This window comes from Carcharodon carcharias, chromosome 27 (assembly GCF_017639515.1).
Source record: "Carcharodon carcharias isolate sCarCar2 chromosome 27, sCarCar2.pri, whole genome shotgun sequence".
NCBI classification, from domain to species: Eukaryota; Metazoa; Chordata; class Chondrichthyes; order Lamniformes; family Lamnidae; genus Carcharodon; species Carcharodon carcharias.
Genome location: NC_054493.1, coordinates 9,832,413 through 9,856,353, shown reverse-complemented (window position 1 = coordinate 9,856,353; position 23,941 = coordinate 9,832,413). Strand labels below are relative to the sequence as shown.

The window sequence follows — 23,941 nt, the reverse complement described above, 5'->3', positions numbered from 1 at the left end:
CTCAGCCTGAGGTGTCCCGGAGGCTCCCTGAGACTGACCTGTAGAACCAGCGGCTTCGATCTTGGCAGCAACTTCATGTACTGGGTCCGACAGGTTCCCGGACAGGGGCTGGAGTGGTTGGTTAGCTACTATAGTTCATCCATCAACAACTATGCCCCAGCAATTGAAGATCGATTTACTGCGTCCAAAGACACTTCAAGAAACATCTTCTCCTTGGACATGACGAACCTGAAGACTGAAGACACCGCCATCTATTACTGTGCAGCAGACCACAGCGAGAGGAACCAGGGCTGGACCCGAACAAGAACAGATTGAGAGAAACTCAACAACTTCCATCGTAACCTGACGGTAAGTACTTGTTTTAAATGTGATATTAACTGTAATGATCAGAAGCCGACAACAAGCCGCTTCTGACAAAAATAAGACAGCAAAGTTAACAGAAAAATCTAACAAACCAATTGATATAATGAGCTGAGCTTTTGGCTGTATTTATATTTACTGTTAACAGTTTCCACAATTACAGACCTGGATATAATGTTCATTTTAATACTTAGAGGGGATCACTGTTCATTGAATTTTGTAAATTGCTGCATAAATACTAAACTAGATCAGAGGTAAACATCTATTTGAAGTGAATATTGAGAGGCGGCACTGAACAGAGAGTGGGTGAAGTTTTTGTGCGGATGTATTGCACCGTGATACCACAGCAGCGAGTCACAGTGCTGCGCACAGCGACATCCTCATACAAAAACCTCAGAAGGAGTTTGTTCAAATTGGTGATCACGATCACAACAGGAAACGTCAAAGAAAATGGGAGCTAAATAAAATAATGGGTATAAGTAATATTGGTTTGTAAAAATATATAAAAGTCTTCCGCTTTGTTTGTGTTTACGGATACGCTAAATCTTCACAGAGGCTTTTAAAGAACTCCAATCATATTTATAAATATAATGACCAGCACAAGCTGAAATATCTCACTGATTCACTCTTACGCGTGTCGGAATCAGGTTTTTGTGAGCGCAGTGAGATTAAATCTCTGTGTTTACAGTGAACAATCTGCCGCAGTATTTGACATGGTGTCTCTCACTGTGATATACTGGGTGGCACAGCAGTTACTGTCAATACAAAAACCCTCAGCACTAATTGAGTCTGCCTGGGTCAGTGCTCGCTTTTACAATCCTGCTATATTTACAATGAAGTATTATTTCTGTCCAGCACTGCCCAAAAAGCAAGGTTTAAGATGGAAAAGTTGTGATAATTATGCATTCATCAGTTGGTGAATTCAATAAAATGTTTATGTGTTATTCTGTGAATTATAAAACATGATGATCATTGATAAATAGCTAAAGATATCCACATACGCAAATATAATTTCGTGAAGATTCATCGTGATCTTACTTTGCCCCTGACTTATGAATATTTAAAATAATGGTGGATTTCTGTCTTTTTCGTGCAGGGACAGTTATTGTATGGCACAGCCCAGGGAATGTAACACTGTGACGGTATGGGCTACTGGGGGAAAGGGACCATGATGACGGTGACTGCCGGTAAGAACCACACATTTATTTAGTAACTGTTTTATTTGAGTCTTTGCTTTACATTTTTGTCTATTTTAATAATTCATTCAGCCAATGAAACCTGGGTTTGGTGGATTCTGTATGCAGAATTTTTACAATGTTTCATGTGATTCTGCTGAAATTGAGTTATATAATTCCGCTGTGTCTTGATAAGAAGTGCTGCTGAGGGATTGAGACCCTGGTCGTTGTGATTTGGTGTTTACCTCCTGAGGATACTGTGTGGCCGGGCTACTTGAAATATCTAACGTTTGTGAAAACAGTTTGACGTTTCTGCATTGTTTAATCTCTGTGACATCTAATGGCTGCGGGTTTTACCATCTGTTGCACAAGGGTTTAAATAGGTTTGAAATCAAACCCAATTTTAGCAAATATGCTTCAGTTTTAATATTAATTTATTGAACATGTTCCGCCTACTCAGAATGCTGTTGACATTATTCCATATTTCTGTTTAGTTTAATTATTCATTCATTTGGTGACGAGCGGTTGTCTGGATTCGATATTGAGATATTCTTGCAATGTTACAATGAATTCTGTTGGAAGCGTTTGTAGAATTGAGCTGCTTCTCCATGAAACGGGTTTCAGCCCCTCAGTGATGTGATTTTGGTGTATTTTCTGCTGAGGAGATTGTGTGTCTGGGTGGCTTTGAACAAGTAGAATTTATGAAACGGTTTGGCGGTTCTGCATTGTTTCTGCTTTGTTTAAACTCGGTGACATTGAGCGGTTACACGTTTTGCGATTGAATTGAAGCAGCCTACGCGTTTGTATCTGCTTGAAGCGCGATTGTATGCAGAAAACAAAAAGGTTTCAGAAATGGAAAAAAAGCGTTTAAAATGTGTTAGAACATTTTGCCTTTATTTTAAGTGGTAATTGCAGATTAAACTAAACCATGGATTATGACGCTCATTCAGAACATAATTCGTTACTGCAATCAGAAACTATATAATTACCAAGTTTTCAAATTGTAGAGTAAAATTAATACAATTCAAACAATTATAATGTGGTAATATTTCTCCATATTGACGGAACAGCTTTCATATTAACCTAATTGATCATTAATCACCCTTCACAATTCTGCTGTGCTCTGCGCACAATTAACATGATCGGGAAAGTTTTTAGGCTGGAAACATTTTGTGATTATGGTTGAAAAAATTTCAGTAAGAATATATTGACTACAAAATTGTTCAGTTTCAAAAGAGATTTTGAATTACTTTTTTATATCCCTGATAACATTTGCATTGACTTAAAGAAGAGTTTGACATTGCAGTTTGGCAATATGTCTATCTGGTTATTACATTCTTTCTGTGCAGCCATAACCATATCATTCCTTCAATGTCATTGGGATTTGGATAGCAAGATAATTATCACTAATCTAATTTTAAACAGTTTACTGGGGGGTGTAATTCGCTGGCAGTAAAGGAATTGTTCTTACATCTTTTGAACTGTAGGAAGGTGCAGACTGCATTTGAATAGAGATTGGCAAGTAAAAGCTTGAAATTCGAACAGGTTAATTTAATTGCAAACATCCTGTCTCCTATTGCTGTGCTGTGCACAGAATAGAATTATAGGAGAAGAACAGATTATATCTGAGATTCATGCTTAATTCTTATTAAATATTAACTTGAAGGACAAAATCTGGAATCAATTTGCCAGTTATATTTCAGTGGTGCAGATGATCTGAATGAATTGTTCTCATCAAGTTTTATACTGATCAATTTGGATCTTCTTTCAGTGAATAATATAATTAACAATTAAATTATAGGGATTGTTATCTAGGAAGCAATTTTATTGATAATAAGTAACTGCCAGGAAGATTTGTTTACATGTAGCTTGGAGTTAAGACAAGATTAATTCAGTAAACAGATGATATTACACCTCATCGACAGTTAATGCGATGTGACCCCGGTCAGATTTGAAAGTGTTTCAAATATTCAACTCATAAATTCGTCATGTGAATTGCTTGATGAGAATAGATGGAACTTATGATTTCTCAATCTGTTCAGAAACGCATAGTTTATAATTTTGTCCGTTAAAACAGAGCAGGAGAAGTAAAAATACAATAGTAAATATTGATCAGATTTAAGTAAAATTGATATACTTGCCTGAATGTTACCATCTAGTAATTTGAAGTTTATTGTTTAACATTGTTTCAGTGTCAGGTTGATTTAAATAAACCTCAATTATTTCACAAAGTACCAAGGAGAAACAAATTTTCAATCATTGAAAACTATTTTTATTATAAAGTAGAAATCAGCTAACAAGAAAATGAATTGACAATAACAAGATAATTAACTTACAATATAATATTAGTGATAATTAATTCAACATAAATGAACTCCAACAATTAAATAGTGTACTGGACATTATAGTGAATGCAAAATCTCAAAGGGTGGAGAGAATTTTTAATTGTATCCAAAATGAATTCAGAAAAGAATACTTGTCTTACTCAGCTGTGCTCAGCTCGATAATGTGTTTTGCCTAGATGTTTTTAATGGTTATATTTATACCTAAAATCAAAAGAAATCAGTGGGTAATCGGTTTTCAATGTGAATGTTTCCTGATTTGTTTAATTCTTACCCTGTCATTGAGTCTTTATTACGGACAACTAATTATCCTGAATCTGTAGTATTTGCTGTGCTCATTTTCAGGGTAACTTAAATCGTACATTGTTTGGAGATTTGAGTCAGACGGAGAATTACATGAGAGTTACAAAGAGAGTTTTGAAATGAAAATCAGTTTAATTTGAACGAAGTTATAGAATAATTGTAACAAGTTGACTGTTGATCAATTGGAATCAAACAGCTTGAATGAAACGGACAGATTGAACAGATCTATCTGCTGGGAACTCGATTGTTGCACCGTTTGTGTATGTTCTGTTTCTGTGCGCATGGTCACTGTGCTGGGACCAGGAATCTTCCTGGCTGGTTGTTAACCTTCTGGTTCGCTCTCCTGTATTTCAAGAAGTGCAGTTCGATTTATTTCTTCACAAAACTTGTATTTGTGAGAAATATGAAAGTTTGACTTTTTGACCAGGCACCTCAGAAATGAGATACCCAACCCATTGTGACAGTCAGAAAGGACAGTTCAGAAATGACAGACAGATTGTCGAAGGAGATTTGGTCGATTTTAAGCCAGTGATGTTTCTGTCTTGGGATTGATCGGTTAGGCAATGCAGAGAGTTTTATCCTATGTTAATCTGTGCTGTCGCAGTCCTTGACCTATTTGATTGGACAATGCGGAGGAAGAAATTACTCTGTATCTTATTTTTAATCCTATCGTAGGATGTTGGGGTCGCTGGCAAGGCCAGCATTTGTTGCCCATCCTAATTGCCCATCCTTGGAAGTGTTGAACTGCCGCCTCCTTGAATAGTTGCATGTTCACTCACAGTGCTGTTAGGTCGGGAGTTCCAGGATTTTGACCCATTGACAGTGAAGGAACGGCGATATAGTTCCAAGTCATGATGTTCAGTGTCTTGGAGGGGGACATAAAGTGGCAATGTTTCAAGCACCTGCTGCCCTTGTCCTTCTAGTTAGGAGAGGTTGCGGGTTTGGAAGGAGTCTTGGTGAGTTGCTGCAGTGCATCTTGTATATGGCACACACTGCTGTCACTGTGCATTGGTGGGGGAGGGAGGGAATGTTTAAGGTAGTGGATGGGGTACCAATTCTGTGGGCTGCTTTGTCCTGGATAGTATGGAGTTTCTTGGGGTTTTTTGAAGTTTCACACATTGAAGCAAGCGGAAACTATTCAATCCCAGTCCTGACTTGAGCCTTGTAGATGGTCAGTTTTCTTTGGGCGATAAGAGTTGAATTACTTGCCACAGAATTCCCAGCCTCTGACCGGCTCCTGCAGCACAGCACTTATATCAAAACCGGATTGAACCCTCTCCTGGTCATATTTGATGGAACAATGTAGAGAGAGTTTTATTTTATGTCAAACCAGTGCTGTACCTGACCCGGAGTGTTTGACAGTTCAGTGGAGAGTTGGCTTTCTGTTGAATCCCACCCTTGCAGCTGATGACAGGAGTGTACTGGGGGAGGAGTGGGGAATTTAATCCATATCTTAACGTGTCCTGTTCCTGACCTGGGAGTCTTCTTCCTGCAGAGGTCAAACAAACTGAATCAGCATTGAGCTAACTGGCCGTGGGTTTTCGAGCCAGATCTGCGAAAATAAATTGCTCCATTGCTCGGTTGAAATGACACACGTTAACTGTTTTTAACAATATTTCTGCAGGGAACATGTATAAATTTTAATGAATTAATTATGTTTAAGCATTTTGAGTATCAGAAAATCATTGAATGTGAGTGACCTGAATTTGAGCACAATTTCAGAACAAACAGAATCAGGGAGTGACAGTGAGGCTCCAGAGAGCAGTGCCTGTTCTGATCTTATCAGAGTTATTTAAACGATTGAAATGGACAAATACCAGACTCCCGCTACAAATAACCAGCTGCAGGGGATTTGGAAAAAGGAGCTACCATCAAAAACTGAGCCACTGGATTGCCACCTGCAGGAAGAGGAATGAATTACAGAAATGAGAGCATGAGGAGGACATTCGGCCCTTCGATCCTGCCCCCCATTCAGCAAGATCGTGGCTGATCTACCTCGACACACTCAGTCTCTTTACCACACACCCTCATTCGCTCACTCTCTCTGTCACACACGCTCTCTCTCACACACGTGCACATACATTCTCTCATGCACTCTCTCTGACAGACACACACTCTCTCTTTCTCTCTCTGTCACACACACACTCACATTCACTCTCTCCCACACAAACTCCCTTTAACACGTGCACACTATCTCCTACACATATACATGCGCTCTTTCTTTCTCACACCTGCACTCTCACACATGCATTCTCTCTCTCTCTCACACAAACACATGCACACACTCTCTCTCTTTTACACACACCCACTCTATATCTCACATACATGCACCCTCTCTGCCACACACACATACCATACTCTCAATTCTCCCCCTCTGTCACATACAGACACATAACACTGTCTCTCACACACACACATCTTCATTCTCTCTCTCTGACGCACACAGAAACACATTCACATTCCCTCACACACACACACACACTGTTCCTCTCACACACGCACTTGCTCTCATTCTTTCGCTCTCTCACGCACACACACTCTCTCTCTGACACACACACTGGCTCTCTCTTTCACACACTCTTTCTCTGTCTCACACAAACTCTCTCTCACGTATTTATACTACATATACTTCATATCACACACACCCCCACACACACTCTCACACATACACAAACACATTCGCTCTCTCTCTCACACACACATGCTCTCTCTCTCAAACACTCTCACACTTATACTCACTATGACACTCTCCCTCTCTCTCACACACACTCACACACACACACTCTTTGTCTGACTGTCTCTCTCTCTTTCTCACACACACACACAAACATTCTCAAACACAGAAGTGGGCTGGAAATGTTAATTTCAGAAAGAAGATCCTTTAAGCTGCAGGCATGTTCATTGTTCCATTTCTGATGCCTTTTTGGGTGAAATGAAATTACACAGGTGACATCACTATATATGTGGAGAATTTCCAAGTGTTGAACCAAACACAAAGAAACAAGAAAAGTGGAGGGATGTGACTGAGACCACGGCCGCCTGGATCCCCAATACTGGTGCACACTTGGTGCAAGATGCCTGCACGGCCCATCCTGGTTTTGCTGTAACCTTCCCCTCCAGCCCCCTCAGTCTGCCTATTCACGCACTGACACGGGTTTCTTAAAGAAAGGCATTGGCATTAAAGCAGCTGGCCAGTGATCTACACTGCTGCCTGACTTTACACAGCCGGTGTTACTGAAAGCTGGTCAATATGGAGAATCAGGATAGGATCGATGGAGAGGAAGAGGAGGAAGTGGAGGTGGTGGAGCTGAATGGAGGAGCCCCCAGCTCGGCTGTGGACAACAGGCAATGGAAAGCTGAGACAGAGCAGAAAATCATCCGGAGAAACAACGCCTTGATGAGCCTCCTGCACCTGGGCACCCTCACTACCCACAATCACTCACCCTCACTCACTCACTCACCCTCACTCACCCTCACTCACACTCACTCACTCACCCTCACTCACACTCATCACTCACTCACCCTCACTCACACTCACTCAATCACCCTCACTCACCCACACTCATTCATTCACCATCACTCAATCTCACTCCTTCACCCACCCTCACTCACCCTCACCCACTCACCCAGCTTTACACACCCTCATTCACTCACCATCAATTACTTTAACCTTCACTCACTCACCCTCACTCACTCATCCTCACTCACCCTCCCGTCCTCACTCACCTACCTTCACTGACACTCAATATCTCATCAACCCGCCCTCACACACCCACTCACCCTCACTCACATACCCACCCTCACATACCCATCAACCCTCACTCAGCCACTCAGCTACTCTCATTCAGTCACCCACCCTCACTCACTAACTCATCCACTCTCACTCACCCACATTCAGACACCTACCCACGCCCACTCAGCACCACCCTCACTCACACCTTCACTCACCCACGCACCCTCACTCACTCAGACACCCACCCTCACTCTGTCACTCAGCCACCCTCACTTTGTCAATCATGCACACGCTCACTCACTCAATCACTTTTCATAAATCGGTGTGTGGGAGGGCGGGAACTGCGGGGAAGAGAGACCTGGACGCGAGGCCTGAGGCCTAGTAGTGCCAGAAAGTGGAGCATGGCTGATGGGAGCGATGTGCTTCGTTGGAAAGCACAGAGAGCCTGGGGGGAAAGGGCAGGGAGGTGGGGGAAATGGCAGAGAGCCGGGGAGGGTTGCGGGTGAAGGGTAGAGAGTCGGGGAAAAGGGCAGGGATCCAGCAGCAAATGCATTGGGATGGGGCAAAGGTCAGCGAGCCAGTGAAAGGGCAGAGAGGTGGGGGGGGGGGGGTGAAGGGCAGAGAGGCAGAGGGATGACCGGGCAGAGAAGCGGGGGATGGTACGGGCAGAGATGCGAGGGGAAATGGCAGAGAGGTGGCAGGTGGAATGGGCAGGAAGGTGAGGCAGAGACCAAGTGAGAAAGGTCAGAGAGCCGGGCAAAAACGCAGAGAGCTGGGGGAGAAAAAGGCAAGAGGTGGGGGCGGGGGGGGGCAGCAGAGAGGTGGGGGGGGGGGGTGGGAAGCACAGAGAGGCGGGAGGGGGAAAGGGCAGAGAGGCGGGAAGGGGAAAGGGCAGAGAGGGGGGGAAGGGCAGAGAGGCGGGAGGGGGAAAGGGCAGAGAGGCGGGAAGGGGAAAGGGCAGAGAGGGGGGGAAGGGCAGAGAGGCGGGAGGGGGAAAGGGCAGAGAGGCGGGAGGGGGAAAGGGCAGAGAGGCGGGAGGGGGAAAGGGCAGAGAGGCGGGAGTGGGAAAGGGCAGAGAGGCGGGAAGGGGAAAGGGCAGAGAGGCGGGAGGGGGAAAGGGCAGAGAGGCGGGAAGGGGAAAGGGCAGAGAGGCGGGAAGGGGAAAGGGCAGAGAGGCGGGAAGGGGAAAGGGCAGAGAGGCGGGAGGGGGAAAGGGCAGAGAGGCAGAGGGGGGAAAGTGCAGAGAGGAGGGGGGAAGGGCAGAGAGGAGAGGGGGTAAGGGCAGAGAGGTGGGGGTAAGGGCAGAGAGGCGGGATGGAGAAAGGACAGAGAGGTGGGAGGGGGAAGGGCAGAGAGCTGGCTGGGGGAAAGGACAGAGAGGCGGGTGGGGGAAAGGGCAGAGAGGCGGGAGGGGGAAGGTGCAGGGAGGAGGCAGAGCAGAGAGGCAGAGGGGGGAAGGACAGAGAGGAGGGTGGGCAGAGAGTCGGAGGGGGAAAGGGCATAGAGGCGGGGGGGAAGAGCAGAGCGGCAGATGGGGAAGGGCAGAGAGGTGACGGAAAGGGCAGAGAGTCGATGGAAAGGGCAGTGAGCTGGGGAAAGGGCAGAGAGGCAGGGGATAAGGGCAGAGAGGCAGGGGGTAAGGGCAGAGATGCAGTAGGGGGAAAGGGCAGAGAGGCGGGGGGGAAGGGCAGAGCGGTGGGTGGGGAAGGGCAGAGAGGTGACGGAAAGGGCAGAGAGTCGATGGAAAGGGCAGTGAGCTGGGAAAGGGCAGAGAGGCAGGGGATAAGGGCAGAGAGGCAGGGGGTAAGGGCAGAGATGCAGTAGGGGGAAAGGGCAGAGAGGCAGGAGGGGGAAAGGGCACAGAGGCGGGAGGGGGAAAGGCCAGAGAGGGAAAGAGCAGAGAGGCAGAGGATGGAAAGGGCAGCGAGCCATGGGAATGGGCAAAGAACCAGTGGAAAAGGTCAGAGAGCCGGGCAAAAGTGCAGAGAGTAGTGGAGTGTGCAGAGAGCTGGGGGAGAAAGGGCAGAGAGATGATGGAGAAAGGGCAGAGAGGCAGGAGGGGGAATGGCAGAGCAGTGGGTGGGGAAGGGCAGAGCGGCAGGGTGGAGAAGCAGGGGGTGGGGCGTGCAGAGAGGCGGGAGGGGTAAAGGGCAGAGAGATGGGTGGGGGAAAGGGCAGGGAGGCGGAAGAGCGGAGAGGCAGAGGGGGGAAAGGACAGAGAGGTGGAGGACGGGAAAGGGCTGAGGGGGAAATGTCAGCGAGCCAGGGGACAGGTCAGTGAGCCAATGGAATGGGTCAGAGAGCTGGGCAAAAGTGAATAGAGCCGTGGAGTAAGTGCAGAGAGCTGAGGACAAAGGGCAGAGAGCTTGGGGAGAAAGGGCAGAGAGGCGGGGGAGAAAGGGCAGAGAGGTGGAGGGTAAAGAGCAGAGAGACGGAGGGTGGGGGAAGGGCTGAGAGGCAGTCTATAGTGGGGAGAGCTGGGCAAAAGTAGTTGCGAGTGGAGGCACCAGATGCCCTGGGCTCCACTCTCTCTAACTCTCTCTCTATCTCTCCCTCATTGTCTCTCCCCGTCCTGAAATCCTTTCCATTCCCGGGGAAAGGCTCTCACCTGCATGCCAGTTAGCTTAACATCTGTCTGAGCGAAAATGCTGGAATCGATTATTCAGGAATCTATCACGGGTCACTTAGAAAATTCAAATGCAATTATAGAAACCCGTCATGATTTTGTGAAAGGGAAATCATGTTTGGCTGACTTATTTGAGGTCCTTCGAGGAAGTAACAAGGAACATGAATAAAGGAGAACCTGTGGGTGTGCTGCCCTTGGGCTACCAGAAGGCATTTGACAAAGTGGCACATCAAAGGTTACTGCACAAAATAATGGTGTCAGCAGTAACATTTCAGCATGGGTAGAAGTTTGGTTAGCTAACAGGAAACAGAGAGCAGGGATAAATTGGTTATTTTAGGTTGGCAAGTTGTGACAAATGGAGTTCCACAGGGATCATTGCTGCAGCCTCAACTATTTACAATTTATATCAATGACTTGAATGAAAGGACTGAATGAATTTGCTAAGTTTGCTGATGACACAAAGATAGATAGGAAAGTAAATGGTGAAGAGAGGATAAAGGTCAGCAAAGGGATATCGATAGGTTAAGTGAGTGGGCAAAAAAGATGACAGATGGAGTATAATGTGGGAAAATATAAACTTGTCCACTTTGGCAGGAAGAATACAAAAGCAGCATATTATTGAAAGGGAGAGAGATGGCAGAACCCTGAGGTACAGAGGGATGTGGATCCCTTCGTGCATGAATCACAAAAAGTTATAATACAGGAACAGCAAGTGATGAGGAAGGCAAAGGGAATGTTGGCATTTATTACAAGGGGAACAGAATATAATGGAAGGATATTTTGCTACAGTTTAACGGGGTGGCGATGAGACCTCGTCTGAATTACTGTGTACAGATTTGGTCTCATTTAAGAAAGGATATAAAAGCATTAGAAGCTGTTCAGAGAATGTTCATTCACATGATACTGGGAGGTGTCGTCGGTTATCTTATGAGGAAAGTGTGGATAGGCTGGGCCTGTATCTATTGGAGTTTAGAAAAATGAGAACTGATTTTATTGAAACATATAAGATCCTGGGGGAAAATGACAGGGTGGATGCTGAAAGGTTGTTTCCGCTTGTGGGAGAGACTAACGATAGGCAACACAGTTTAAAAATAGGTCTCCCATTCTGGCGGAAATGAGGAGATTTTATATTTTTCTCAAAGGGTAGTGAAAGTTTGGAACTGTCTTTCCCAGAGAGCGATGGAGGAGGAGTCATTAATATTTCAAGGCAGAGGTAGAGAGATTCTTCATTGACAAGTGAGTCAAAGGTTAGCGGAGAGTAGGCGGGAATGTGGAGTTCAAGCCACAATCAGATCAGCTATGATCGGTGGTGAATGGTGGAGGAGGCCCCAGAGGCCGAATGGCCTACTCCTGCTACTGATCCACATGTTCACATGTACATACGATTGGAAAATGTCATACTTACTGTCACTGGTATTCAATTTAGGGTTCTATGGTCACTATTAAGGTGCCATTGCAAAGGTACCTTCGGAGGGTCGTTGCTATTCTTTGTTTTGGGGATCATGGAGCGGGGAGTAAATTTGAACATAGCCAATTTCCAAAATGCAATGATATAAATGACGAGACAAATTCTCTGTCACCAAGTGCTGTTGATTGAGAAATAAATGGTGCCGAAATAATGGGGAAGATGCTCTGCTCTTCCATTTTAATCCACTGAAAGGTACGTCATTCAGATGACATCAAAATGTTCTCTTTTAGTAATGGGATAGAAGCGGAAAAAGAGGTGTGGGTTTCTAAAGAGGGAACCGACAGGCGAGGATCACCAAATGATGGAAATAATAAATGATCAAATGTGGATGTGGGTTTTAGTTGGAATATATTTGGATATGTTTATAGTTATAGTTTAATTTCGAGTTGTTTGGTTACTTAATGATCACAAATCACAGAGTCTAACTTGTTCAATCGGCCATTCTTTCCCAGTGACACCGTCTTCGCCCACTCTCTACAGCCTGGTCTCCTCCTGTCAGCAACACAACACCGATGGCTCCGTCACCTACGGCTGTTTGGCGATGGACTACTCCCCAGAAATCACCAGCTTGACCTGGAAGAAAGATGGGCAGCAGATTACCACTGGATTCAAGACTTACCCGTCAGTGAGAAACCAGAAGGGAACCTACACCCTGAGCAGTCAGTTAACCCTCACCGAGTCAGAGGGGGAATGCAGCAAAATCAAGTGTGAGGTTCGACACAGCGTCTCAGACAAGAGCGTTGAAATGCCATGTAAGTGTTGGGGAACCTGTGAGAAACAGAAAGGCTGTGATTAACTTGTATAGGGCTTTGATTATAATACATTTATAGTGCTCTGCATAGTTCTGATCCCTGGAAAGTCCAGGTTAGTGTCCATTGACTGCAAAGAACCTGTTAAAATATAAGAACTCATTGTATCTGTTATCAATTTCTTCTGCAAGAAATGGCTAACCTGTGTTTTTGAAGGTGCTGGACCTGACATCTTATCTCCAACTGTTCTCCTCACCGTGAGTTCCAAGGAAGAAATCACAACCAACAAATTTGCAACCGCCGTCTGTTCAATCATCGATTTCCGTCCGAAGCCAATCACTGTGAAGTGGCTGAAAAATGGACAAACCATGAATTCAGGAATTATCACCCCTCCCGCCTTTGAAGTGAACGGGAACTTCTCGGCAACCAGTCGGCTGAAAGTCTCCGCTCGGGAATGGTTCAGCGACGCAGTCTATACCTGTCAGGTCACTCACCAAGGGGTCACCCAAAGTCGAAACGCCACCAAGTGTGAGGGTAAGAAATATAAACCGTGGAAGCAATCGAGCATTCTGCACTCCGATGTTAATCAAATCAGGAATTTATTGGAGTTAGTAGAAAGCACGGAACAACTTCTAATTTACTATCATATAGTTGGTGTTTCATTCCGATGTAAGGGCTGCATTCGGATTGTTCACCATTCAGGATTTTATCACATCGCGTCTCTGCATTGATGTCACAGATTGAGTGAGGTGGACTTGATATCAGCTTTACCTTGAGTCAGCTGATCATATTTGGAGAGGCAGAAGGTGTCTGGAACCCTTCACTGGTAACAGCTTCGATATAGAGTGTTGGAAAGTGCTATTTATAAAACAGCTTTTAGTCCTGTATTCCAGGGCCCAGGAATGATACATTTGTATTGGGACTGGGGCAACGCAGATTCATGAGAATATTACCGGGGCTGAACGACTTAAATTATGAGAACAATGTACACAGACCAAGCTGGTTTTCCATTGTGTAAAGAAGATTAAAAACGACAGTTAGATGTTGATATGTCCAAGGTGATTTATTCTCCTTCAGGGAGTGACAGCTGAATACTGCTCTCCTGCTCCTGAAGGTGAAACTTTGGTTGATTTTCATTTCTGTCTCACAGGTGATCACCACTGCCACAACGATCCCACAATTACTCTATTGCCACCTCCAATAGAACAAGTCTTACTGGAAGCGACCGTGACCTTAACCTGCATCGTTTCTAATGCTCCTTATGGAGTCCTCGTGTCCTGGACCGAGGAGAAGAAGCCTTTGAAATCAGAAATCGCCGTCCAACCAGGAGAGGATCCCAACAGCGTGGTCAGCAACGTAAACATCTCAACACAAGCCTGGCTGAGTGGGGCTGAGTTCTACTGCGTGGTGAGCCATCAGGATCTGCCGACTCCCTTAAGAAGTTCCATCCACAAGGAACCAGGTGAGCGGTGAGATTGAAGCAATAAGTTGTTTGAAGTGTCTATTTCCAGTGTAAGTGTAAGGATCAATATTTACTATTCATTGTATTCATGGTCTACTCTGATTAGCAATTTCGCCAACTAAACGCCCTGGGCCTGTGGACTTTCAGGGGGAAATTGATAAGTAGATGAATGAACAATGAATTGAAGGTTGTGCCATTGGGTTTAGATGAAGCAAGATGGGAGGAGCCTGGTGCGAAGCTAAAACACCAACATGGACCAGTTGGGCAGAATGGCCTGTTTCTGTGCTGTAAACTTTGAGAAACTTTCTCGTCCAACCCCAGGGAAAAGGATTGTGCCACCTCTGCTCCGAGCTGGAAAGCCGGACAGATCCCAAAGTATTTTATTTATTAATTCATGGGATGTGGGCGTCGCTGGCTGGGCCAGAGTTATTGCCCATCCCTAATTGCCCTTGACAAGGTGGTGGTGAGCTGCCTTCTTGAATCGCTGCAGTCCATGTGGTGTAGATACACCCACAGTGCTGTTAGGGAGGGAGATCCAGGATTTTGATTCAGCTATAGTGAAGAATCGGTGATATATTTCCTAGAAGTGGATAATGAAAAGCCTTAATATTCATCACAAAACACGTTTCTCTCACATCTAACCAGCCGTTTCATTGTCTATGAAAGTATGCAGCTTATTGACATTTATTGTACATTTTCTGCAGTTAAAGACCCGCGGGAACCGTCCGTGTCTGTCCTCCTGCCCTCGGCAGAAGATGTCTCCGCTCAGAGGTCCGTCTCCCTCAGCTGCTTAGTGAGAGGTTTCTCCCCCCGAGAGATCTTCGTCAAGTGGACCGTCAATGACAAGCCGGTGGCTCCCGGAAACTACAAGAACACCGAAGTAGTGGCAGAGAACGGCAATCGCTCCTTCTTCATGTACAGCCTGTTATCCATTGCAGCGGAGGAGTGGGCCAGCGGCGCTTCTTACTCCTGTGTGGTGGGACATGAAGCGATCCCCTTGAAGATCATCAACAGAACGGTTGATAAATCCAGCGGTAAACCGAGTTTTGTGAACATTTCCCTTGCACTGATGGACACCGTTAATTCATGTCAATGAGAATCTCTCGGTTCCATTTCAAACTACAATAAAAAATAATAAAGTCCTTTTCTCCAATCGTGATTTAAATACACAATCGTTTAATTAATGTTGTTTTCCACTTTTGATCATTTTAGACGTGTTTTGTTAAAATCGGATACTCACAGGGCTCAGAGCCAAGTCTTGTACATCCAGTGCTCCCAGCTCAGATACACCCTGGGTTAGAGACAGAGTAAAGTTCATTCATTACAGAATTCTGCAAAATAACTTCACCAGCTCTCCTCCCGCTGAGGAGAAATCTGACAATTTCTCATTTCTGATAAACAAACACAGCACATTTAGATCTCGGTGTTCCTGCCTCTCTTGTCGTCCATCCCTTTAAAATGGATGTCAGCTTTAAGCTTCTGCACCACACTCACTGGGAACTGAAATGAGGGTCACACAGAAATATGTCCCAACAATCCCCCACCAGAGAGAGGGGGGAGGGAAATTGTTACCCCACTGCACCTCCACCTCCCCAACAGAGAGAGGGGGAGTGGAAATTGTTAACCCACTGTACCTCCACCTCCTCAACAGAGAGAGGGGGAGTGGAAATTGCTAACCCACTGTACCCCGACTTCTCCAAAAGAGAGAGGGGAGGGGAAATTGTTAACCCACTGTACCTCGACTTCTCCAACAGAGAGAGGGGAGGGGAAATTGTTAACCCAATGTACCCCCACTTCCCCAACAGAGAGAGGGGAAGGGGACATTGTTAAACCACTGCACCTTCACTTCCACAACAACAGGTGGGGGGGGGGGAATTATTTAACCACTGTACCCCCATTTTCCCAACAGAGAGAGGGGAAGGTAAACTGGTAACCCACTGTACCCCCACTTACCCGGCAGAGAAAACTGAAAGGAAAATTTTAAGCCAATTTTACCTACACTTGCTAAACAAAAAGACGAGGAAGGTCATCAGGTTAACCCAGTGTGTCTCCACCTTCTCAGCAGAGAGAACCGAAAGGGAAATTGCTTAGACAACCAGACAGCGCAAAACTATTAACTCACTGGACCCTCAGGCCCCGAGCAGAGAATCTGGAAGGGAATGGGTCTCTACTATAAAGACTCAGTTACCAACAGTCCAAGTCAGCTTCTAGCTTACTGGCCACAGATTTTAAACTCCCATCATGCTTTGGATGTTGTAAAAACATCTATTTATGCAACATAACTTGAAGATGTTTTAACACTCTTGTCCCTGTTAAGCTTATGCTAAGATTGATTTCCCATCATCCAAATCTAAACTGGTGATTGAATCCTCCTTGGGTTGTTCAAGGTTCTGTCCCTGAATTTTTATTAGGCACATGGTTGATTGTTTGCATTCGTTCATCTGATATCACCTTGCATCTCACAGACAACATGTTTATACACAGAACATTGAAAATATTCACCAAATTTTTCACCATCAAGGTCAGACTCGATCATTGGTACCTGGTGAAATTTGGAAAAATAGTAAAAATACACACAACTGATACAAATGGACAGACACAAACATGCGTACACACACACATAGGCACAGACACACAGACACAAACACACACAGGTACAAGCAGACACATGTACACCCACACATGCGCACCCACACAAACACAGGCAGACACATATAGACAGACACACACGCACAAACACACACATTCACAAATACACACACACAATCACACACATACAGAAATACACACATAGACACACTCGCTCACACACATATACACAATCACACACACACAAACAGATAAAACCAGACAAGCAGACTCATACAAGGATACAAAGCACAAATGTAACTTTTAGCATATGCATTATCACACGTTCACAATGACAGAAATACAGACAGAAAGACACACACTATCGTACACATTAAAACAATGCATGGACATACATTAACACATGCACACACATGAGCAGACGACACCCAGATACAAAAACACAGAGGAACCGACTAACACATTCACAGACACCCATGTGGACACAAACATGAACATACTCATACACACTAGAACACAAAAAACACACGTTGGTACATATGAAAACATAAACACGCATTGATACATAATTCTAAATATCGATCAACACACAAATGCACACATTAAAAACTATCTCTCTCTCTCGCTGTGTCATACACACACACACACACACACACACATATACACACACACAGACTCTGTGACACAGACATTAATATGCTGACACACAGTGGAGCACAAAAAGAAACATTAACACTCATATTAGCAGGCAGGAACGCGTAAACACACATTAACACAGACAGTAATAAGTCAACATAGACATCATTACACAAACACGCACAATAACACACTCATACATACACATTGGCAGAAAAACCAAATATACGTACAGACGCAGACACAAAAATACACAAATCAGCACTCATTGGCACATGAACACACACATTAACACCTATGGACACACAATCAACCAGTAATGCAAAGTGCGAGATACTCATGCAGACACACACAAAAGCTAAAGCACAACACAGAGGCCAGGCTATTGAATAAAGTATAATTCAAATGTACTTTTTTTAATGGGCATATCCTCCGGCAATTGTCTCTATTACATAATAACCCAATAAACACACTGAAACAATGCTCTTACTGAGAAACTGATTTAAATTAATGATGCACCAAACATTCCCATATCACAAATAGACAAACAAGATGGGAACTCACATCCGAGCTTTTAAAAAGCAACGTTCACAGTTTCCAAATAAGTAGCTCAGTGAATCTTTCCCGATACCCATCATAATATTCTCCAATAATAGATCATACGAAATTGTTCGAAAATAACCTGATACTGGAGAAAATTTGCAATTTTTTCCGACATGGACTGTACAAAGATTGTAAAGGCAGAACAGCTGTGGAGATAGTTACAGAGATGGGTTACTGAGTGTCCCTTAATAGTAGATATACATTGAACATTGAATACATTAATAACTTATGAAAGAGTAAAGGAATTTTTTAAAAATGATACCCTAGATTAATAAACAATCTAATTATATTTCCTCGGCTATACCCCCATAGATTCCACAGACCGCATCTGGATTGAAGACTCTGAGGATGATAACGGCAACATCTGGACAACCGCTTCCACATTCATCATCCTATTCTTCCTGAGCATTTTCTACAGCACTGCCGTCACTCTGGCGAAGGTGAGAAGATTCAATCCACTCACACTTCAAACTGACAGAAGCGGTTTGAAAAATCTCTCAATGTTTCATTGATTAGAACTCTAACATAAATGTCCCAGATTATAAACATCTGCTTCATTATTTCATCCTCTTTTACAGATCAAGTGACCGATTGAATTTTGGACACCATAGATTTTCCTCAGCTCTTTACTGAGACCTCTGTATTCCGAATTTAAAATATATCCTCTCGGTGACTGTAAAAATGAAATACCTTCAGTTTATGTTTCCGAATTTGTAACTGAGACAATTATGAACGGTATTTCCGTTTCTCTGTTTCAAATGTGCGAGATAATTATGATTCATTGCAACAGCAGCTTATAATTTCCCAGTAGTTTGAATTCCCTGTGTAAATAAGTAACTTTTCTCATTCCTCATTCACAATTAATCCCTTCCCTTTATATTGAGCTCCTGTTTTCTCTTTCTGGTGTCTGTTACAGTTGTACACACAGTTGGCAGCTCAGAGCGAATGTTCTCTGTTCTCAATGTGACTCTCAGTGATTATATTCACTTCAGTTAACTTTAAAATAAACTTTTCTGTAAAATGTTCCCTGAAATTGTTAATAAATCATGAATGTGAAACGAACTGACTTTGCTGAACTCCTTTCTCTCAGACCCATCGACATCGCTCCATTTTCCCTATTACACTGTTTTCCCCCCTTTCCCAGGCAGGCATTTTTAACCAGTCTTGTCTGGGATCTGAAACAAAAACAGAAAATGTAGGAAAAACTCAGCAGGTCTCACAGCATCTGTGGAGACAAAAAACGGAGTTTACGTTTCGAGTCCTCATGACTTCTTCAGAGCCCGAGATCCTTCAGTGAAAGAGTCATCGCGCCACCCAGCGACCCATCGGTGTTAATACACCTTTACCTCTGCCTTTTTATGGCAAATTCCAGAGGCAGAATGATTGCACAGCGAGGAGAATCTCGGTGATTTCACTCATACTCAGGCCTGTCACAGTCACATGTCAGGTAATTGTAAACAGCAGGGGCTGTTCATCAGAGGCCCATACAGGACAGTATATGGAGGATGAAAGTTTCCTTTACACTGTCCCATTAATCACTCCCAGCGTCGGTGCAGCAGGGTTTAGATAGAGAGAAAAAGTTTTGTTTTTCCCTCTTTATCCTTTCATGAGATATGGGTGTCGCTGGCAAGGCTGCTCTGAACAGTCCACCTTCCGAGGCCATTTCAGAGGGCAGTTAACTGTCAACCGCATTGCCGTGGACCTGGAATCACATGTCGGCCAGGTCAGATGAGGATGACAGATTTCCTCGAAAGGACTTGAGTGCAGCAGATGGGTTTTTACGACAATCGGTGATAGTTGTCATGGTCACCATCACTGAGGCCAGTTTTCAATTCCAGATTTTATTAATTGAACTCACATTCCAGCAGCTGCCATGTTGGGATTTGAACCCCAGCCCCGAGAGCATTCGCCTGGACTCTCTCTACCTTGTCCGATTAAACACTCACAAGGCAGAACGTCACAGGCCACCTTCTCAAGTCTATTAGGGATGGGCAATAAATGCTGGCCCAGACAGCCACGCCCACATCGCATAAACGAATAACAAAAAATACATATATACTACAGACGGTACAGTTGATACAAACCATTGGATGATTCCTAGAGACTAGGGCCGATCTGACACAGAAACATTATCGAAGAGTAATTCTGCAAAATTATTACTACAGTTTGGGGCTTATCAGGGACACCAGGGAGCACAAATCGTGGAAATTCCCAGGCCCTGCGGCCTGCCTGACGCAACAAACAAATGAACTCACTAAGCATCGCCCCAGGGATCCTCTCTTCCTGTTCCATTCCATCTGACACCATTCTCCTGGACTCACTGAGCATCACCCCAGGGATCCTCTCTCCCTGCTCCATTCCCTCTGATACCATCCTCCTGAACTCACTGAACATCACCCCAGGGATCCTCTCTCCCTGCTTCATTCCCTCTGATACCATCCTCCTGAACTCACTGAACATCGCCCCAGGGATCCTCCCTTCCTGCTCCATTCCCTCTGATACCAGCTCTGATGGGAAGCTTCAACTCTCACTCCACTGATTCTGGCAGAGGCTGTTATGCATTTTCAGTTTTAAACCAATAAAAAGAACTCTCTGCTTAAGCAGTGTGACATGAGCAAAGAACCCTCATTCCCAAACCAGAAATGTAATCCGGGCCGCGGCGTTGAAAGGGCTGAATTCTAACCACATGGTCACCAGGGATGTTATCCTTGTGTTTTGATAAATGATACTTTTGCCTTTTTTTTTCATTTCAGGCTGCTTTATCCAGAGACAAAATGGCCTATTCAGCCAACTAAACAACCATTGCCATTGGCTGGAACATGAAATTGACAGTGTGGTGAAATAGTGTCAAAAGCTGTGAATTGCAAAATTCAATTTCCAAAACCCACCAATCTAATCGCTGCGGCTCCTGTGCAACATGCAAGGCAACACACGACAGACATTCATCACAGTAAGTAATTGACCGACATAAAAGTTTTCCACTTTCATGTTACATCTTCTAACTCCTAACCTCCACCTCAGTCATTTCCAGTTCTATTTAATACCCACGTGGAACTTTAACTCTGCTCCTCGTTCCACGGATTTTGGCCGACTTGCTATTCATTTTATATTATAATAAAGCCAGGAATTTGTGCTGTAATAAAAACAGGGGGCGCTGAAGTTCCCAGCAGGTCTGGCAGCATCTGTGGAGACAGAAACAGGTTGAATGTTTTCAGGCCATATGGCTCTTCTTCAGAACTGAAGGGAGATAGAAATGTGATGGGTTTTATGCTGCTGACGGGGTGGGGTGGGGGTGGGGGGGGCGGTTAAGAAAATGAAGCAAAAATGTTCAGGGATAGGTTGGAGATCTGGAGAGATTAAATGACAAAGATATCATGGAACACAAGTCAAAGGCAAAGGGAATGATATTATTAATTATGAAAGCAGGTGTTAATATTTAGACAAAGGTCAGCACTGACTGGAAGCAAAATAGCAGAATGTGTTAATAGCAGAAAAAGGGTCGGCGCTGTCTGAAAGCAAAACATGAGAACAAGATGCAAACTGGCACTTGGGGGGTTGGGAGGCTGCAGGGAAATTAAAATGGAGGATGGAGTTCATGGTGTGAATCTGTTGACCTCAATGTTGAGTCCAGAAGGCTGTAGAGTGCCTATTGAGAAGATGAGGTGCTGTTCCTCCAGTTTGCATTGAGCTTCACTGGATCATTGTAGAAAGCCGAGGACAGAAATGTGAGTGTGAGCGAGATGGTGACAGGTAGGTCTGGGTTATGCTTGTGGACTGAGTGAAAGTTTTCCACAAAGCGGACAGTCAGTCTGTGTTTACTCTCCCCAGTGTAGAGGAGACCATATTGAGGGCAGTGAATGCAACAGCCTGAATTGCATGAAGTGCAAATAAATCTCTGCTTCATCTGGAAGGAGAGTTTGGGACCTTGGAGGGAGGCAGGAGGAGGTAAAGGGGCAGGTGTTACACCTCCTGCAATTGCATGGGAAGGTGCCGTGGGAAGGGGATGAGATGTTGGGGGTGATAGTGTTTTTTGGATCAGAAATTGGTTTCTGGTTGTGATATTTTGCACAACAGCGAGACCGGGAATCAAACCTGGGCGATGAAAGCACCGAATCCTAACCACCAGGTCACCAGGGTGCTTGTGAATCATCCTGTTTAGAGAATTCAGCTGTCAACCAGAACATTGGTGGTTTGACACCATCTAGGGCCAGTACATTCTCTCTATTCCTGCTTCTACTTATATTACAGACACAGTTCTGCTTTTAGTCCTTTGGTTACAAGGAAATGTTGCCCTAACTTTTCCAGCCCTGCTGTTATCCAGTAAGTTCCCAGGCAAATAGTTATATGAATTTTTATTTCAAAGAAAATTAGATAAATTAGAGCAAACATGTGCATAACATCCAACTCGTTGGGTTCAAAGCAACAAATATAAATTGATACAGAAACAAAAATAGCTGGAAAAACTCAGCGGGTCTGACAGCATCTGCGGAGAGGAACACAGTTGACGTTTCGAGCCGGATGACTCTTTGAATAGACTCTCAAATAGAAATTGATTCTGTGATTGCACATATAGAACTGGAACACATCATCGCACCGAGTGAATCCGTTGTCTGTTTACATGTTGCTCAGTGAAAATTTCAATCATCCTTGACTTTGTGGCATTCGGGTACTGAATCGGTAAGCAGTCTATACTCAAAGGGCATGTGAACATATGAATTAGGAGCAGGATTAGGCCACTCAGCCCTTCAAGCCTGTTCCGCCATTTAATAAGATCATGGCTGATCTGTTTCTAACTTCCCACCAATCCCCACGAATCTTTCAGCCTCTTGTTAAATATACCTATCTCTGCCTTAAAAAGATTCAAAGACTCTGCTTCCACTTACGACACTCTGAGAGAAAAAGAATTCTCTCATCTCTGTCTTAAATGAGCGAACCCCAATTTTTAAACAGTGACACCTAGTTCCAGATTCTCCCACAAGAGAAAAGATCCTCTTCACACCCACCCTGTCAAAACCCCTCAGGATCTGAAAGATTTCGATCAAGTCACCTCTTATCTTTCTAAACTCCAGCGGATACAGGCCTAGCTTGTCCACCCTTTCCTCATAAGACAGCCCGCCTATCCGTGATATTAGTCCAGTAAGCCTTCCCTGAATGACTTCTAACGCATTTACATCTTTCCTTAAATAAGGAGGCCAACACTCTCCACAGCACTCCAGATATGGTCACACCGGTGTCCTGTACAACTGAACCATAACCTCCTTACTTCAATTCCCCTCACAGTGAATGATAACGTTCAATCCTAATTACTTGTTGTGCCTAAATAGTTCCGCTTTTTTATCAAATTTTTTCAGACCTCCTGAATAGCTATGCACATGTGGAAATTATTCTCTCATGTTCCATCCCTGTTACCCTGACGTGTCTAAATCTCTTCACAGCCGATATACTCCTCTGTATCCTCCTCACAGCTTACATTTGCATCGTTTTCATCAGCTAAGTTTTGTCTACATGCGCCAGCGAGGGTCGAACTCAGCACCTGGTTTGGTAAATCCACTGTTTTAATCACTGGGTTGCCCCAACGAAGTAAAGGTCCTCTTGCAACTTTTAAAACTACTATTATTCTCTGTACCATTTACCATGAAGACACATAACTAAAGTGAGTAAAGTTTACGATGGTAAAAATGCATTTATCCCCCTCAGGGAACTAAACCACATTGACACACGCAGAGGAACACACACACACACACCGATAGTGACAGCTGTCTAAGGAAAGAAAAATGTCCAGAAAGCAAGGATGTCACCAGATTGGCTCCGTTTTTGTTCCATTTCCAACTGCAAATTTGGTGAATGCCTGCGGATGAACGGAAATGAAAAATACCGGGAAGCGTTTGAAATATT

At 44.3% G+C, this 23,941-nt stretch overlaps 1 gene segment (V, D, J or C); it reads left to right on the top strand.

Annotated features, from left to right (window-relative positions):
* Positions 1-312: 312 nt before the first annotated feature.
* Positions 313-19,108, top strand: LOC121270222. The segment is given in 8 exon segments: positions 313-348; positions 1,457-1,547; positions 12,460-12,759; positions 12,973-13,290; positions 13,907-14,218; positions 14,923-15,252; positions 18,359-18,486; positions 18,625-19,108. Coding segments are annotated over 7 exon segments (1,440 nt in total).
* Positions 19,109-23,941: the final 4,833 nt, after the last annotated feature.